General features: G+C 38.3%; 1 protein-coding gene across 3 annotated transcripts; it reads right to left on the reverse strand.

The window, feature by feature from the left end:
* Positions 1-3,417: 3,417 nt before the first annotated feature.
* porcn (porcupine O-acyltransferase) lies at positions 3,418-19,320 on the reverse strand. 3 transcript variants are annotated; one of them, XM_060930851.1, is made up of 14 exons: positions 19,185-19,320; positions 16,995-17,190; positions 16,726-16,769; positions 15,465-15,646; positions 15,243-15,373; positions 14,940-14,960; positions 14,185-14,199; positions 13,941-14,066; positions 13,729-13,829; positions 13,530-13,606; positions 13,351-13,414; positions 8,492-8,577; positions 3,654-3,764; positions 3,418-3,519 (listed from the first exon to the last, which is right to left on the reverse strand). In XM_060930851.1, the coding sequence occupies exons 1-14, from the start codon at positions 19,318-19,320 to the stop codon at positions 3,418-3,420; spliced, it is 1,392 nt and encodes a 463-aa protein (XP_060786834.1). The 3 variants fall into 3 exon arrangements, with proteins under 3 accessions (XP_060786834.1, XP_060786835.1, XP_060786833.1); XM_060930852.1 differs by lacking the exons at positions 14,185-14,199; positions 14,940-14,960 and having other exon boundaries at positions 3,418-3,533; positions 3,692-3,764; XM_060930850.1 differs by lacking the exons at positions 14,185-14,199; positions 14,940-14,960.
* Positions 19,321-19,451: the final 131 nt, after the last annotated feature.

Here is a 19,451-nt window from a genome sequence, read left to right on the forward strand (position 1 = left end):
CAGAAAGGCCCTCGCCAGCCGCTGGGCTTGAACCCAGGACCTTCTTGCTGTGAGGCAACAGCACTAACCACTACACCACCGTGCCACCCCGAGGACTAACTACTGTATTTTTATGATTTACTGTTTGATCTCAAAAGCATTAAGACGGCAAGAAATTGCACTAATTAACTTTTGACGAGGCACCTGTTAATTGAAAAACATTCCAGGTGACTCCCTCATGAAGCTGGTTAAGATAATGCCAATAGTGTGCAAAGCATCATCAAGGCAAATGCTGGCTACTTTGAAGAATTAAAAATATCAAACATGTTTTGTGAACACTTTTTTGTTTACCGCATAATTCCATACATGTTCCATGTGTTATTTCATAATTTTGATGTTTTCAGTATTGTTTGACAATTTAGAAAATAGTCAAAATACAGAAAAACCTGTGAATGAGTAGACTATTGCACTTTTAATGTTTATGTTTGTGGTATTAGCCTTTCACTTGAAATATATTTACACTTATTGCACCAGTATTTTGAACCATTATGTGAACTACAATTCAAACCAATGCAATCTTTTTATTTATTTATTTATTTATTTATTTATAAAATCACTGGTAGAATAATATGGTGTAAATGGTATTTTGTTAAGTTTAATTAATCAAACACTGCTTTAAAAAGACCTTAAATTCCCTCATCTGTGTAAAGTCAATGCAAAGTTTAAATGAGAATACTTTTTAAACATGTGTAATACAGTGTCCTTTGATTAAAATCATGTTCATCATCCAATCATGCAGCATTACAACCCCAATTCCAAAAAAGTTGGGACAAAGTGCAAATTGTTAATAAAAATGGAATGCAATGATGTGGAAGTTTCAAAATTCCATATTTTATTCAGAATAGAACATAGATGACATATCAGATGTTTAAAATGAGAAAATGTATCATTTAAAGATAAAAATTAGGTGATTTTAAATTTCATGACAACAACATATCTCAAAAAAGTTGGGACAAGGCCATGTTTACCACTGTGAGACATCCCCTTTTCTCTTTACAACAGTCTGTAAACGTCTGGGGACTGAGGAGACAAGTTGCTCAAGTTTAGGGATAGGAATGTTAACCCATTCTTGTCTAATGTAGGATTCTAGTTGCTCAACTGTCTTAGGTCTTTTTTGTCGTATCTTCCATTTTATGATGCGCCAAATGTTTTCTATGGGTGAAAGACCTGGACTGCAGGCTGGCCAGTTCAGTACCCGGACCCTTCTTCTACACAGCCATGATGCTGTAATTGATGCAGTATGTGGTTTGGCATTGTCATGTTGGAAAATGCAAGGTCTTCCCTGAAAGAGACGTCGTCTGGATGGGAGCATATGTTGCTCTAGAACCTGGATATACCTTTCAGCATTGATGGTGTCTTTCCAGATGTGTAAGCTGCCCATGCCACACGCACTAATGCAACCCCATACCATCAGAGATGCAGGCTTCTGAACTGAGCGCTGATAACAACTTGGGTCGTCCTTCTCCTCTTTAGTCCAAATGACACGGTGTCCCTGATTTCCATAAAGAACTTCAAATTTTGATTCGTCTGACCACAGAACAGTTTTCCACTTTGCCACAGTCCATTTTAAATGAGCCTTGGCCCAGAGAAGACGTCTGCGCTTCTGGATCATGTTTAGATACGGCTTCTTCTTTGAACTATAGAGTTTTAGCTGGCAGCGGCGGATGGCACGGTGAATTGTGTTCACAGATAATGTTCTCTGGAAATATTCCTGAGCCCATTTTGTGATTTCCAATACAGAAGCATGCCCGTATGTGATGCAGTGCCATCTAAGGGCCCGAAGATCATGGGCACCCAGTATGGTTTTCCAGCCTTGACCCTTACGCACAGAGATTCTTCCAGATTCGTTCAAACTCTTTGCAATTTTACACTGTCGAACTCCTTTCTGATATTGCTCCACTATTTGTCGGCGCAGAATTAGGGGGATTGGTGATCCTCTTCCCATCTTTACTTCTGAGAGCCGCTGCCACTCCAAGATGCTCTTTTTATACCCAGTCATGTTAATGACCTATTGCCAATTGACCTAATGAGTTGCAATTTGGTCCTCCAGCTGTTCCTTTTTTGTACCTTTAACTTTTCCAGCCTCTTACTGCCCTGTCCCAACTTTTTTGAGATGTGTTACTGTCATGAAATTTCAAATGAGCCAATATTTGGCATGAAATTTCAAAATGTCTCACTTTCGACATTTGATATGTTGTCTGTGTTCTATTGTGAATACAATATCAGTTTTTGAGATTTGTAAATTATTGCATTCCGATTTTATTTACAATTTGTACTTTGTCCTAACTTTTTTGGAATCGGGGTTGTACTCTAACAATATAACTATGCACTATGACATATACATGATAAATAAAATGAATGAACGCAGTTTCTAGGTCTTGCTGCTTGTTGTGGCCTTTAAATGTGTAAAGAAGCCACAGAGACACTTGTATGGTGCTCATGTGCCACACAATCCGGACTCAAGTTGGACTTTACGATCAGATAAAGTCCAGATTTGTTAAAGGAACAGTCCACCGTATTTCCATAATGAAATATGCTCTTATCTGAATTGAGACGAGCTGCTCCGTACCTATCCGAGCTTTGTGCGACCTCCCAGTCAGTCAGACGCAGTCAGACGCGCTGTCACTCCTGTTAGCAATGTAGCTAGGCTCAGTATGGCCAACGGTATTTTTTGGGGCTGTAGTTAGATGCAACCAAACTCTTCCGCGTTTTTCCTGTTTACATAGGTTTATATGACCAGTGATATGAAACAAGTTCAGTTACACAAATTGAAACGTAGCGATTTTCTATGCTATGGAAAGTCTGCACTATAATGACAGGCGTACTAACACCTTCTGCGCGCTTCGGCAGTGCATTGATATCTGAGCTCCGTATCAATGCGCTGCCGAAGCGCGCAGAAGGTGTTAGTACGCCTGTCATCATAGTGCGGATTTTCCATAGCATAGAAAATCGCTACGTTTCAATTTGTGTAACTGAACTTGTTTCATATCACTGGTCATATAAACCTATGTAAACAGGAAAAACGCGGAAGAGTTTGGTTGCATCTAACTACAGCCCCAAAAAATACCGTTGGCCATACTGAGCCTAGCTACATTGCTAACAGGAGTGACAGCGCGTCTGACTGCGTCTGACTGACTGGGAGGTCGCGCAAAGCTCGGATAGGTACGGAGCAGCTCGTCTCAATTCAGATAAGAGCATATTTCATTATGGAAATACGGTGGACTGTTCCTTTAAAGATTTTCTTCTCTAGTACTCTGGTACATGAGGAATTCACAGTGAAATCATATGGAGCTTTGCTTCCACCACTGTAGATGCAAATGATAAATCCTCTATAGGTTTGTTATTTGCTCCCAGTCCATCTATTCTCTTAGCCTGGGTTTACATAATAATGCGATATACAACCCAGAGGCTAAAGGTTAGCCAGTGACTCATCCAGCTCAATTCACTCCATTTATGAATGGTATGACTGGCCATGCCATCCTGTGGACCAAATTATGAAAGTGCTCAGAGTTTGATCATTTTATATTTGCTACGCATCTCCATAGATCATAATTGTGTTTGAAAATATTTTTAAACAATTTTAAAAACATTTACAAATTCTGCAATTCATTTACCTCATCTGAGTATATATCATCAGCACTGGAGCCAAAGACTGAAGCCAGGTAGGTGAGGTGCAGCACAGTTAGCACACTAAATGTGCCATTAATAAAATAAACCCAAAATGCCTAGAGAGAATACACAGGTGAAAAAAACAACAAACATGCTTATTAGTACAACCATCTGAAGCTACAATGTTTATGGTGTTTTGAGGACAATGGGAGAAAAAATGATTAAGTCAGAGAAAAAGAAAAAAATTCCTTCGCTGCATTGACTCACCACGACTAATCATTCTTTCCACAGTTTTAAAGCGAAAGCTGATTAATGGCATTGCTATTTTTAGGCAATTACATTAGTGCAGTTAAATGATAATAAACAATTTATTATTAATCATCAGTTTATTGATATGTTAAACTGCATTTCAACTAAGAGCTATACACAAGCTACATCATCAGCTTCAATGCTTTTTTTAGTTTACAGTGTTAAAGACAAAAATTTCAGTGGAACAAATGTTTGAGATAATAAATCTGTACATCATAGTACACCAGTGTGGGAAATAAGGCCGGACTGGCGGACATTTACTGGTAATTTTCGCATGTATCCGTCTGTATTTCAAAAGCATCGGACCGGATGGCCGATAAAAAATAATTCGAATGTGTCCGTCTGTATTTCATTTAAAAACTTGGAACATTGAATATGAAACTGTGAACCAGAAATGTGCACTGGGATGAGGATCCCATGGGATCCAACAACAAAAATTACATAGTAAAGTCAGATACAAAGAAAGGCCACATTGATTAACTTGGAAGTATAAACTTGGACTTGTTTGTCCATTGATTCATCTTTAATAACTACTTTATCCAGGTCATGGTTGCTGTGGTTTTTAAAGCGGCTAGAGATAATGAGATGAGATGTATTTTATTAGAAGCTTTTGTGGATGGATACAAAAACAATAACTGTGGGAGAAGCAGGGATTGGTCAGACATAATGGACATAAGTGGGATTAAAAAAAAAAAAGCCCACCCACCTCTATTTCACCATAAAAATTATATGAAAGTTCCACAATGACTTTTCTCAATGTAGTCTTACAAAATGTGTGGTTAATTGTAAAACTGGCTACATTTAACATGAAATATTTTCAGATTAATGAAGTACATTCACCCTGCTTTCTTCACTGTCTGCATCAATACCACTCTCCAGGGATGAGAGTGGGACATTTAAAAAAAACTCTGAAATGTCTGCCAACTTTCCCACATTTTTTTTTATATATATATATATATATATATATATATATATATATATATATATAGAGGCGGCACGGTGGTGTAGTGGTTAGCGCTGTCGCCTCACAGCAAGAAGGTCCTGGGTTCGAGCCCCAGGGCCGGCGAGGGCCTTTCTGTGTGGAGTTTGCATGTTCTCCCCGTGTCCACGTGGGTTTCCTCCGGGTGCTCCAGTTTCCCCCACAGTCCAAAGACATGCAGGTTAGGTTAACTGGTGACTCTAAATTGACCGTAGGTGTGAATGGTTGTCTGTGTCTACGTGTCAGCCCTGTGATGACCTGGCGACTTGTCCAGGGTGTACCCCGCCTTTCGCCCGTAGTCAGCTGGGATAGGCTCCAGCTTGCCTGCGACCCTGTAGAAGGATAAAGCGGCTAGAGATAATGAGATGAGATGTGTATATATATATATATCGTGAGCGATAATGGAGGTAACCGTAACGATATATTAGATTCCTCCTGACTCTATCTTTGACAATTTAAGTAAAATGTACCTTTGTGCTTTTTTGTTTTGATGTGCTCCTGGATGTTTCTAGCTCCTCTGTTTCCATAATTGATCATATCTGAGCACAGAATACACAGAACCTTTCCCGGCACGTCCACTTTTCAGATATGTTCCGTCAGGCACGTTGTCACAGTTTGTGTCCCTATCTGCACGGTAACGCTACTATCGAGCCATGCCCATTGGAAACAGCTCTTTATCCCGTTCGATTTATCGATTTCCCTGGCACGATACTCATTTTTGCGGTCCAAAACTTTTGCCATATTGGCAAAGTAACTTTGAAAACTAACCAAAATAACTAGAACTTAAGAAGTGATCAAAACCGTGTACGTATCGCTTGTTTCTCCGTGAATTGTAGAAGTGAGATGAAACTAGCGCCAAAACGTTGCCGGAAATCGTCATGAGTTGTCGTGAGCATAAATATTGAAGAAAGCAATGACAATTTCCGTTATCACAGCTGCAACTAATTTTGCGATGAGCGCTGTAGGTACATTCCACTAAGAAACTACATTTCCCATCAGCCCACTTCCGCGTTGACCTGCGTCACGCCGGGGCGGGATTATCTACGTCATCCTCCAGGAAGGCATAAACCGCCTGGAAGCTCCTAGCTCTTTCTCTCTGGTGTCTGGATTCCAAGCGGTCTGGACGCATAAAGAGACCAGAAAACAAGACAAAGACGTCTTTTCTTTTCTTTCTTGCAAGAATCAGAGTTTGGCGCTTTTCTTTCTTACCCTTGGCCAAGGTAAACTCCAGAGTCGCGCGATCTTTAAACTCAACCTGAGTTACAGCCGGTTCATTCGTATTAGAAGTGACGTCACGACTGCCGCCCAAACGCAGTTTAATTTGTAATTAGGAGCAACCAGAATTCCTCCGGATTGAAGCGCTGTGCACATTAATTTTTTTATCAGAGACTTCCTTCTCATCATGAGCCACGACGCGTCGGATCAAGAGAAGTTCTCTGTCCACGGAATCGACTCACGGAATCGACTCACGTGCTTCATGAACAGCGAAGCTCTACAACGGCGAACATCTTCTCAGAACCTTGCTAGAGGCAAGATATTGAGTAAAATATATTTGGGCATAATAAAGATCAGTCTTAGGAATTTAGCTTTTATTGAAATAGTGTGAATTTAAACCCAGGTTTATTGTTACACTTTTAAAACACGCAGCGTGTTGATTTATTTTGGTTCTATGTTCTCTCAATTGTTTTTAATAGATAGGCTGTGCATGCTTTTCTTTACTACTAACATATTTAGTTCTCTTATTATACATCTTGACCGCATCAAGATTTCAGTGAATTTGATAATGTTATAAAGTAGGTGGAATTCCTTTGTCTCAAGGCAAAACACGAGGGGACTCACCTCCCCCCCTTCACAGATAACATTCCAAACTTTATAGCCTCTCACACACACACACACACACACACACGCTCTTATACATCTACATACTCAAGTATATGACCACACCTCCCTGTACATATTTAATCTGCTATTATTCATTTATTTTTATCTTTGTTATAATAAATTCATTTATTAAACAAACTGTGATTTATTTGTGTTCCAATAAATATCTTTGAAGTCACCCAATCTCTCAAAGAATTCAAAAAGGTGTGTATAAGTTATGTAATATGGTACTGTAAGTGATCGTAATGATTTGGAATATACCATAATCTAGCTGTTTGGTAATTTATTATTAAGCACCAGGATTAATGGTATGATTCACTAAATGATTCACTAAATGATTCATTAAACGATTCATTAAATGATTCATTAAATGATTCACTTCAACTGATTCAATGAGACTGATTCTATGGTATGATTCAATTCAAATGAGTCAAATTAAACGATTCAATGGGATTGATTCAATTTGATTATTAACCTTCAAATTTAATGAGACTGATTTAATGAGATCACTTCATAATTACCAAATGCACCTACAGCGCTGCCAAAAGATGCTGGCGGGTGGTCGGTCGGTCCTGCCTGCTTGTGCCACCACAAGCCTCGCCTCGCGCCGACCCCTACCCCCCGAAATGTTCTCAACGGATTTACACGTTTCACAAAAATGACATTTTCAGCGGGAAAAACTCAGAATTCCGCAGATCCGCGGAAAATTCTCATCCCTGATACTCAGCAGCTCCCCACAGTGGTGACTACAGAATGTATTATTTGGTGAGTGTACACAACATCTCACTCAGCTGTCATAAACAGCTTTCATAAGCTCTATTTTGAAACACTTTTTAAAATATAATTATTTAAAGGAGAACCGAAGGCAAATATTTTATTATCAAAATTCTATTTCTCTCATTTTATTAAATATAGGAATGCATTTTTGATAGCTATTTTGTCACTGCTGTAGCAAGTTATGAGCGTTTGAAATATGCGATGTAATATATCAGTCCATATGTCAAAGCAATGGCCGTAAACGAGATTTGTTGAGACCTGTGCGAGACATTGTAGGACGGAAGTAAAACGTGCAGCGGAAATCAAAGTGACCAATGTCTGCCAATGTTGTCAAAAGATGCGTGCACCCTCTTTCGAATGCTGATGTAATCAAGCCGGAAGTTTTGTTTGTTTTGATAGCAATCAGGAAAGTTTGAAAAAAGTAGGCAGTAATCGTCATTTAAACTCATTTTTGTGCAATATTTCATTTGGAAAATAGTTTTCAAAATGGCGGCACTGACACCTGGCTGACACTTCACATTTAAAAGTCTCGCACAAGTCTCGGGAAGATCACGCGGATAAGCGACGCCTGCCGTGGACCAAACAAACTAAATTCAACATGGCTAAAAACTGAATAGGCCGATAAGTATAATATTTAATTGCAATTAGTTGCCAATATGAGTCACGATATAAGGTTACTAAAACCTAAAACGTAACTGAATAACATGTTAATTAAGAAATAAAGCAAGTTTAAAAATGATTTCAGTTCCCCTTTAAGTACTGTATGTAGAACACATAAGTAGCTGTAGGTTTGCCTGAGAAAAGCAATAAGAAAAAAAGCCACAACACAAGCATAAAAATGCAAATGTTACTTTGGATTTAAATTGAACTTGCCAGTCTGATAAAATCTTTGCCCACCTTCTTGTTTTGGTGTTTACAGTCTGATGGACATCTCTTGGAAAGGACACATGCATTAAAGATGATGGACAGTCTTTTCCTCAACTCTGCAAACATTAACATGACAGTCAAATACTGAACAACGGCACACTATTAACACACACACAATAAAATAAGATAAGATAAGTTAAGATAAGATAAGATAATACACAGACAAGTGTTTTACTGGGAAATATGCCACTCGTATTTTTCATAGAACTTACAACCATGACAAAAATCTCTATGTCACTCGTGAGGAAACTGATAAATTGTTTTGATAAATTTGCATACTTTGATTGTGAATGTATCTATACAATAAAATCACACGGTGACTTGAAGATATAAAGTTTATCTTCTCATGTTGAAAAACTAATTTTTATACAAATTACATCACGGATCTGGGTGACATTTAAATAATATTGGCTGGCTTTTGTCGTGGTATATCAGATATATTTCATTTAGCTAGCATGATACTGAAGGAGTTGAAGACAAGTTCAATATCATGCTAGCTGAATGGCATATATCTGATATACCACAACAAAAGCCAGCCAATATTATTCTTATTCTTATGACACATACACATTCCTTTCACGTGTTCAACACGTCTTTCTCTTTCAAAATTCTCTCAAACTCTTCTGTATGTAATGAAGCAAACCTGGTGGCTATGTTTGTTTACAAATTGTCACAGTCGCTTGCTAGCATGGAAGTTTTATGTCTTCGACATGTGACGTCATGTTGTCTTGACAACCATGCAATATCATAAACCATATTCAACGTTCATTCTCCATTGGGTAGAGTGACATAATACATGTAGCATAAGCGATATGCTAACAATATCGCATGCTATCAAATCAAATGAATGAAACATGCTAGAAGGGAATAGAATACATATATGTTATTTACCAGCTGGGAGGTCCGCATCGTGAAATACCGTGACAGAGATCTTGAAAGTACTGAGCGAGGCCCTCTGGGCCGAGGTCAGTATTCAAGGCCGAGGTCACGGTATTTCACCATACAGACCGACCTTAAGCTGGTAAATAATATATTAATTTTTTTCTTTACCAAATTCTAACAGAAAACGAGAGCGCCCAAAAGGGAAAACCAAGCCGCCATTTTGAATCCTCATTCACGGCTGTAATGCAAATGGCTTCCTCCTCGGTATACAAGTGCACTTCCATGGCAGGAAAAAAACTACATTTTGCCGCCTATGTAGTCCCCTATTTATACAAAAGTGAGTCATTCAGGATTCAGCCATGTTTTTGCTCAGCATTAGCAGCAGTTACAGGTTTTTAGCTTTCTCCGGAAATGTTTTATTTTATTTCTTTTTCCTCAGGGTAGTAAAACTCGCTTTCGCTGTGAACACTGTCGTTATCATTATCCATGCTGTAAAATTAATGCTATTCTCCTGAGAAATGCTGGCAAAAATTTATAAGATTTTTGATAATCTTATAAATAAATCTTATAAAAAAAAAGATAAATGTTGACCAAAAAAATGCTACTATATTTGTTGTTGTTGTTGTTGTGAATGAGCGAGTCGCCAGAGGTCCGTAACTGGGGTCCGTATCGTAGGATACGGACCCGCTCGTCAGCCAATCAGAGCGCAGGATTTGATGGAAACCGGACTGCGAAAAAAATTAATGTTTTTATTCCATTAAAAAGTGCCCTGTGTGTATAATAATTTCCGATATATCACTCTGATTACGTCACTCCCAGTGTTTTCCCACTGACTAGACGTGCTTTATCAAAATGGCGAACTGGTTCAGAATTAAAATTCGTTTGATCAACTTCCTTTTTTTTGTGGATGTGTCCATATACAGTGGGGCAAAAAAGTATTTAGTCAGTCACCAATTGTGCAAGTTCTCCCACTTAAAAAGATGAGAGAGGCCTGTCATTTTCATCATAGGTATACCTCAACTATGAGAGACAAAATGAGAAAAAAAAATCCAGAAAATCACATTGTCTGATTTTTAAAGAATTTATTTGCAAATTATGGTGGAAAATAAGTATTTGGTCAATAACAAAAGTTCATCTCAATACTTTGTTATATACCCTTTGTTGGCAATGACAGAGGTCAAACGTTTTCTGTAAGTCTTCACAAGGTTTTCACACACTATTGCTGGTATTTTGGCCCATTCCTCCATGCAGATCTCCTCTACAGCAGTGATGTTTTGGTGCTGTCGCTGAGGACAACACGGACTTTCAACTCCCTCCAAAGATTTTCTATGGGGTTGAGATCTGGAGACTGGCTAGGCCACTCCAGGACCTTGAAATGCTTCTTACGAAGCCACTCCTTCGTTGCCCGGGCGGTGTGTTTGGGATCATTGTCATGCTGAAAGACCCAGACACGTTTCATCTTCAATGCCCTTGCTGATGGAATTAAGTTTTCACTCAAAATCTCACGATACATGGCCCCATTCATTCTTTTCTTTACACGGATCAGTCGTCCTGGTCCCTTTGCAGAAAAACAGCCCCAAAGCATGATGTTTCCACCCCCATGCTTCACAGTAGGTATGGTGTTCTTTGGATGCAACTCAGCATTCTTTCTCCTCCAAACACGACAAGTTGAGTTTTTACCAAGAAGTTCTATTTTGGTTTCATCTGACCATATAACATTCTCCTAATCCTCTTCTGGATCATCCAAATGCTCTCTAGCAAACTTCAGACAGGCCTGGACATGTACTGGCATAAGCAGGGGGACACGTCTGGCACTGCAGGATTTGAGTCCCTGGCGGCGTAGTATGTTACTGATGGTATCCTTTGTTACTTTGGTCCCAGCTCTCTGCAGGTCATTCACTAGGTCCCCCCGTGTGGTTCTGGGATTTTTGCTCACCATCCTTGTGATCATTTTGACCCCACGGGGTGAGATCTTGCGTGGAGCCCCAGATCGAGGGAGATTATCAGTGGTCTTGTATGTCTTCCATTTTCTAATAATTGCTCCCACAGTTGATTTCTTCACACCAAGCTGCTTACCTATTGCAGATTCAGTCTTCCCAGCCTGGTGCAGGTTTCCAGTTTTGTTTCTGGTGTCCTTTGACAGCTCTTTGGTCTTGGCCATAGTGGAGTTTGGAGTGTGACTGTTTGAGGTTGTGGACAGGTGTCTTTTATACTGATAACGAGTTCAAACAGGTGCCATTAATACAGGTAACGAGTGGAGGACAGAGGAGCCTCTTAAAGAAGTTGTTACAGGTCTATGAGAGGCAGAAATCTTGCTTGTTTGTAGGTGACCAAATACTTATTTTACTGAGGAATTTAGCAATTAATTCATTAAAAATCCTACAATGTGATTTCCTGGATTCTTTCCCCCCATTCTGTCTCTCATAGTTGAAGTGTACCTATGATGAAAATTACAGGCCTCTCATCTTTTTAAGTGGGAGAACTTGCACAATTGGTGGCTGACTAAATACTTTTTGCCCCACTGTAACATAAAGAACATTACATGGTGGCGTGAAGATATGAAGGTTATCTTCTCATGTTGAAAAATGCATTCACTACTCAAAGAAACTTCATATCTTTTCACAACCATGTAATATTCTCATTTATATATATCAGTAAAAGTTTGGACACACCTACTCATTCATGAATAGGTTTTTCTGTATTTTGACTATTTTCTACATTGTAGAACAATTCTGAAGACATCAAAACTGTGAAGTAACATATAGAACATATAGAGAATTATGTGGTAAACAAAAAAAGTGTTTAAAAATTTTTTCATATTTTAGAGTCTTCAAAGTAGCCAGTGTTTACCTTGATGACGTTTTGCACACTATTGGCATTAATTTAACCAGCTTCATGAGGGAGTCACTTGGAATGCTTTTCAATTAACAGATGCCTCGTCAAAAGTTATTTAGTGCAGTTTCTTGCCGTCTTAATGCTTTTGAGATCAAACAGTAAACAGTAAATAATAAAAATACTGTAAATAGCCCGATTCCACAACTGTAGTAATCCATATCACGTCAAGAAGCGCTCAACTAAGTAAAGAGAAACAACATCCATCATTACTTTAAGACATGAAGTGACTTTTAATGAATAAAAATAAAGAAAAAAACATTGAATTTGAAGGTGTGTCCAAACTTTTGACCGGTATTGTAGTATCATCAGTACTTATGTGCCAATTTTGTGCAAACATCAGCTAGTTTACAACTTGTATGAGAATTTAAAAAATCTAGTATGAAGTCAGTTTAGTGTTTAAGGAGAGAGGTTAAACACAAATCTTACAGCTAACCACAGCACATATCATACTGTGTTTTTAAATACAAGTTCAAAAGCCTGTATTTGCCCATTTAAAGAGTATTGGATTTATTTCTAATGTGACCATGAGCCAGTGAAGATTCTAGTTTGTATTTCATAATAATGTGAAACTACTCTGAAATTTGACTGTTTACAGGATTTTATTAGATATTTATATGATTATCCCATGGTATATTTCAATTAACAGGTGTGCCTTGTCAAAAGTTAATTAGTGAGATCAAACAGTAAATAGTAAATAATAAAAATGCAGTAAATAGCCCTATTCCACAACTTTAGAAATCCATATTATGTCAAGAACCGCTCAACTAAGTAAAAAAATAAAAAATAAAATCCATCATTGCTTTAATACATAAAGTGTCTTAATTAATAAACATCAAGAAAAAACAATGAATTAGTGTGTCTAAATAGGCCTGCCTAAACATTTGACTGGTACTGTATATGTACACACACACACACATACACACGAGACACAAAAAAGAACATTTAGTTCAAATAAATTGTGTATTTGATCTGATTTTAAATTACCAGTACAGTAAAATATATTTAAACAGATATCCTATATAACTATAGGTAAATATACTGTTGATACTCACCATACTCAATATATGTCATGAAGGCGAGGCTAAATAACACGGCTGCGATGTGAAAACTTAATCCCTGAAGGTATTACATTAAAATAACAGATAAGTCACAAAATTTGAAAAACTTGATGTTGGGAATTCTTTGAGGATTGTTCATAGTGACATGGCAAAAAGAGGATGCAGAGACTCACATGCAGCAAAGTGCTGGTTGTGTAAGTGATGATGATGGCCTGAAATGTCCCAAATTTGAGAGCCTTCTTGAACACATCTGAATATACAGACAAAATCCTATTAAAGTTAAAACTCTAATTGCAGTTAAACACAATGCCTCGAATATGACATTATGCCATGAGCTGAAAAATCTAACGTCAACTGCCAAGTTAAACTTACAAATATTGAGCCACTGAGACATCGGCAGGTTCCAGGAAATAACAGCCTCTGACATCGACCTGGGAAACTCAACATTTAGTGGGTTAGCCATGGTAAGATCCCTGCAGAATCAATAACACAGTGATTAATTAGGACAGATATACAGCAGCGTGCACTTAAGCTGAAAACAGGGCGCAGTGTTACTGTGTATAGAAGGTTGTGTTTGTACAAACCACTTGAGATGGTCCTTCTCTTCTGTGAAGCCTGCACCTGACAGTATAGTTGTGGTTTCGCTGAGATAGCTTACAAAATAATTACTAAAATGGAAGCCCATGCTGTGTTCATAGCCCATCAACCACCTGACAGGGAAAAATGGAAGACCCAAAGACATGAGAGAAACAATGGTCACCTGAGATACTCAAATCAAAATAGAAAAAGGAAACAAATCAGAATCATACTTAAATATGTGTTACCTACCTTGCAATAAAAGCTCTAAGAAGCAGCAGAGTGAAAGGAAATTAAAAATGACGAGAAACGAAGAAAAACATTAAAACAAAAGCTGTCATTAAGAAACATCAGACTCACAGACTTACTATGTATTGTCACATAACAGAAACTCAGACTAAATAAAACTGGAATTATTCATTTGTTTCATTTCAGCAGCTATGAATATATTTAAGCATGGACTATGCCTCAAGAGACAGATTATATGATCCCTTTCCAAATCTTTTTTATTTTGATAAACCTTTATTTTGTTACCATTACAGTTTGATATCTTTACATAGAATTGGACACCTTAATAATTTGTGGACATCTACGCTTAAAAAAAAAAAAACATGAATGATTTTAAGCAAATCCTGTATAGTGCTGCTGCAGACCAAATGGTTTCTCGGTAACCATAATAAATTCTCATGCCATTCACCTTCACCTATCTGTTTACATTACAGGCATTTAGCAGACACTCTTATCCACAGCAATGTACAACATGCACACACACAGGGCCTGGAGAGTAGTTTGGGGTTAGGTGCCTTGCTCAATGGCACTTTAGCCATGGATTTTCCTGCCAGTCCAGGGAATTGAACCAGTGACCCTTTGGGCCCAAGGCTGTTTCTCTAACCTTTAGTCCATGGCCAACCCATGCTTGTACAATTTTCACCAGCATTTCCAGATACTGTAGTGTTCACAATTAAATATGCAATGTAAAGTAATGTAGTAGTATAAGGAAAGATTACCTGTTCTTTCGCGTCTTCTTACTGGGGGAAGAGCAGTAATAATTAGATAAGATGATATCAAAATGAAAAGCACCAAAATGTATATGTAACAAAATGTAACTGCAGTTTAATGGCTAAACCCACTCTCTGTGTGTTTTACTGCTCCATAACCTTTCATTATCTTGGGAGGGAAAAAAAACCCCATAATATAATATAAATCCGATTTCATGTATTACATGATATGAAACCAACACAATTCCATTTCATTAGTCCATTTTGTAATTTTGATGTCCCACTCCTTGAGCAGATCTACTATCTACTCACTTTTTTAGTAGTTTGTCTCCAAAGACTGGGATGAAGTAGGGAAAGAGGTAAGGAGTGACACAGTTGGAGATCACCAGGCATAACTGGCTCTTTATCCAGCTGCTGGTTACCTTCACCAACCAGGAGACACTCTGTTGAAGACAGGCTTAAGCTTTACAAACTGTGTTCGGACAGAGACTGGGCGCTGTTAGGAAAGGCTTTTACAGTGATTCAGTGACTCACAAACTCTTTGCCTTCTACTGCCTCCCTGTAGCTGCTGAAGCTGATCCAAGGCCCAAATATGACAGTGCCCACAAAGTAAATATAGCCCATAAACTCCACAGGAGAAGGGACATTTTCCACTGTGCCTTTGTCCAAGTCAAAGGCAAGAGAGATCGCCTTCATGGCAACTACCATCTGGGAACCTAAGTACACATGACAGACTTTAATTAAAGGGGTACCAAATATAATATATACAGTTGCTGATGTGACAAAGTAATGTATTCTTAAGTATTCTATCAAATTTATATACTAGAAAACAACGAAATATCTTGGTAATTGTAAATATAATACTTTATACGCTAAACCGCACAAGAGTCGCCATTTTTAAAAGACCGTGATGTCAGCGCTACCCACTGCACTAGCGGAACTCTCCGAAATAGAGGAGATAAGCGTGTAATCATGGCGTCGGGCGCATCAAGTGAAAGCGACAGCTCTGTCGAATCATACGAAGAGATCCCGCAAGACACACTGCAAGCAGGCTATGGCTTAGAAGGGTACCAGTTTGAACCTAGGAGAGGTACTCTCGACTCCGGTGATGAAATAAGAGAAGAAAGCTCGGATGACGGCGAGGATGAGACTGATGCTGACCATGGGCATGGTGAGCGTGGGGCAGAGCGTCTGCGTGCAGGTGACACAGCGTGGTGCTCGTGCGGAAAATGTAACGTGGAGTTGCTCACGAGTCCAGCAGAATTTATTTGCTGCAATGAGATAGGTGCCACCCGTGGACTTGCGAAATCATCGCAAGAGGCAGAAACAGGTATTTCACACGTGCTATTCCCAACCTCAATGAGCCAACACAACTGGGCACATACATACGTCATGAGTGTTATGCAGAGAAAATGAACGTGCATTCTGATTGGATAAAATTAATATCATGGTGGGCTGTTCAAACTGCGGAAATAGTTTGCTCGAGCTACTTTCAAAACACTATAACTTTCCAACCTTAGAACAAAAAACTTTTGTAAGTCTTGAATAAGGTTCGTTAATGTGTGTTTTATTGTTATATTTACTCTATATATTGCCCTCTGTTCCCCTTTAAGATTTCTATTTCTACAGCGTTAGCAGTCAAAATGTGATTCATTACTGTCAATTCCTATAACATCACAAATTATTTTTTTAAATTGTTTGCTTCAAGGCTAACTTTCAAGAAGTTAAAAGGATGCAATTTTGCCATTCTGACTGTCATACAAAAGCACGATAAAAAAAAAAAATGCAAACTGACCTCTAATTTTGTGCCAGCTGTTTGTGTCCATCATATGCAGCTCCCTGAAAAAGAGTGCAGATTTCTGCTAGGCAATGTGCTTATATGGGAGCACCATAGCTGTGATTTACTGGTCAAAGCAGAATTATCTAAGAAAATATATAATATATAAACATCCTGCAAACATATGGTGTTGTCTATAGAAAAAGTATAGAGGCTATTACGGTACAACAAGGAGCATCATTTATCTATCATAAAATGTACATTTCTTCTAACAGAGAGTCACACACCCCAGCAGGAGGTAGATGAGGACTGTGATAGAAAGGAAGGGTCCACGAGTGCTGGAGTGGCGGCACAGGAAAAGGATGAGGTAGCAGAGAAGACTGAGCAGAACGACCCACACCATGTGCAACCCAAAGAACAAGTAGAGGGTGTAAAAGCCACATGCAATTGTGCTGAGGTGCTTTATGTATGCAGGCAGACGACCTGTCAGTGATGAGAAAAACACACATACGGCAAGCAAACAAGATAGTTTGTTTTAAAAAATTAATTATACTTTAGAAAATAAGCAACAATCAGTGAGTAGCACTTTTTTAAAAAAAAATAACACCAGAACCCTACTACACACATTTGTAATAAACCAATGTGTAAATAGGCAGGGGATTAATTGGAAATAGGAAGTGAGGTTCACGACTATTGTTTAATGCTGTTGATGATAATAATAATGTACAACATTTCACACTGCTTTATTGAGAAATGCATTCATCTCAAAATTGTATTCTTTTGGTCAACTGTTGTCTGCTGTATATGCACATATTTTTAATAAATTCAGTGAAGAAAAAGCTATTTTGCAATCATTACGTTGCCAAAACTGACAAGCAAATAATACTGAATGCTTAAGGTCTGGCCACTTAGGCATGGTTAATTAAATTAAACCCTTAGGAGAGAAAAATATGCAGTACCAGTCAAAAGTTTGGTCACACCTACACATTCATAGGTTTTTCTGTATTTTGGCCATTTTCTACATTGTAGGACAAGAATGAAGACATCAAAACTATGAAATGACATATGGAACATATATGAAATTATGTGGTAAACAAAAAAAGTGTTTAAAAAAACCCAAAACAAAATATGTTTCATATTTTAGATTCTTCAAAGTAGCCACCATTTACCTTGATGACACTTTGTACACTATTGGCATTATCTTAACCAGCTTCATGAGGTAGTCAACTGGAATGCTTTTCAATTAACAACTGTGCCTCATCAAAAGTTAATTAGTGCAGTTTCTTGCCTTGTTAGTGCGTTTGAGATCAAACAGTAAATAATAAAAATACAGGAAATAGCCCTTTCCCACAACTGTAGAAATCCATATTATGTCAAGAACTGCTCAACTAAGTAAAGAGAAATGACATCCATCATTACTTTAAAGGTAGACTGCCTTTCAGATTTTTCAACTTTAGGTCATAAAAAGAATTTTCCCTGACACCCAGTTATTTTTGTTCAATGGACTGAAAGCTACTGAATTCGTATCACAGACTTCCAATTTTATGATTTTTTTTAATAGAACAATTAATGAATTTAGGGCTACATGGCCCTAAATTCTCCGCTATTTTTTCCTGGTTCATCATGATGCAATACAAGATACTACATCATGCAACACATGGTGGATTTTCCCAGTTCGCGCAAGGCATTGTGGGATACAAATTTGAAACAGTAGAGAACAATGGAGGGCGTGTGCATGAAACATGAAAGACCGACGACAGTAATGGAAAGCAAGAAGAAAAGGCATTATGTTGCGAAAGAAAGGAAACACAGGACCAAAATAATAAATATCAGCGGTCAGCGAGCACCCTGGTGTGATCAGCTGTTTGTTTAATGACAGAATGATGTAACTGTCAGTGCACGGTCAAAGTAAACCTGTAGATGGCATTAATGCAACACTGGATCCCAGCTGCCGTAAAACCCAAAAGATGAAGAAGACCATGAAGGTAAGCGTGCGCATGCACACACGGACTTCCTCTCTCTACTTGACTGTGCAAAGCGAGCAATTTTATGCACATTATTTGCCAGGAAATTCCCTCAAATTAAAAAACTTCCCAGCTACAAAATGGCCTGGTCTTTTTTTTCAGATATTACAGAAATAAACCTATCACAATGACCAAATTTCAGAGGGAACTAAATTTCACTGATTTTATGAAATCGAAAGGCCATCTACTTTTAAGACATGAAGTGTCGTTTACTGAATAAAAATAAAGAAAATCCATTAAATTAGAATGCGTGTCCAAACTTTTGACTGGTACTGTAAATATCAAGATAGATTTCCATGATATCCCTGTTGTGAGAGTCACATCATAACATACAAACTGAATTATACAGAAGTAAAGGTGTAAGACTCCTCCATATCCTAAATCCTGATTCAACTTCTTGAGATAGGTGCTGTTACCTTTACAAATCATGCCCACCTCATTCCTTGATCTTACCAATTCTCCACAGCAGTCTGCAGGCTAAACACATGATCAGCAGCTGCCACACTTGCAGCAGACCCTGTTGGGCAGTCGGAAGCAAGCACCCCAAAGGCAGCTCCTGAAAAAATTGCTGCCGACTGAGAGCCCCCATGGCTGTCCTTCAGCTTCTGAGAGAAAGATTAAGTCAGGTTGTGATCACTAAATTACCTTTAGATGTTGTGCACTGAGAATTTGTGAAGTGTGGGACAAAAAATATTTGATATGATTGAATGCAACACAGGG

The sequence above is a fragment of the Neoarius graeffei genome, chromosome 10, assembly GCF_027579695.1.
Source record: "Neoarius graeffei isolate fNeoGra1 chromosome 10, fNeoGra1.pri, whole genome shotgun sequence".
Lineage (NCBI taxonomy): Eukaryota > Metazoa > Chordata > Actinopteri > Siluriformes > Ariidae > Neoarius > Neoarius graeffei.

Excerpts from the sequence above, each read along its gene's own strand:
- porcn (XM_060930851.1), bottom strand. The coding sequence starts at position 19,320 with ATGGGGGCTCTCAGTCGGCAGCAATTTTTTCAGGAGCTGCCTTTGGGG. Across the intron at positions 13,830-13,940 it reads GAGAAGGACCATCTCAAGTG|GGATCTTACCATGGCTAACC; the intron begins GTTTGTACAAAC and ends TTGATTCTGCAG. Across the intron at positions 8,578-13,350 it reads CATGACATATATTGAGTATG|AGTTGAGGAAAAGACTGTCC; the intron begins GTGAGTATCAAC and ends TAATGTTTGCAG.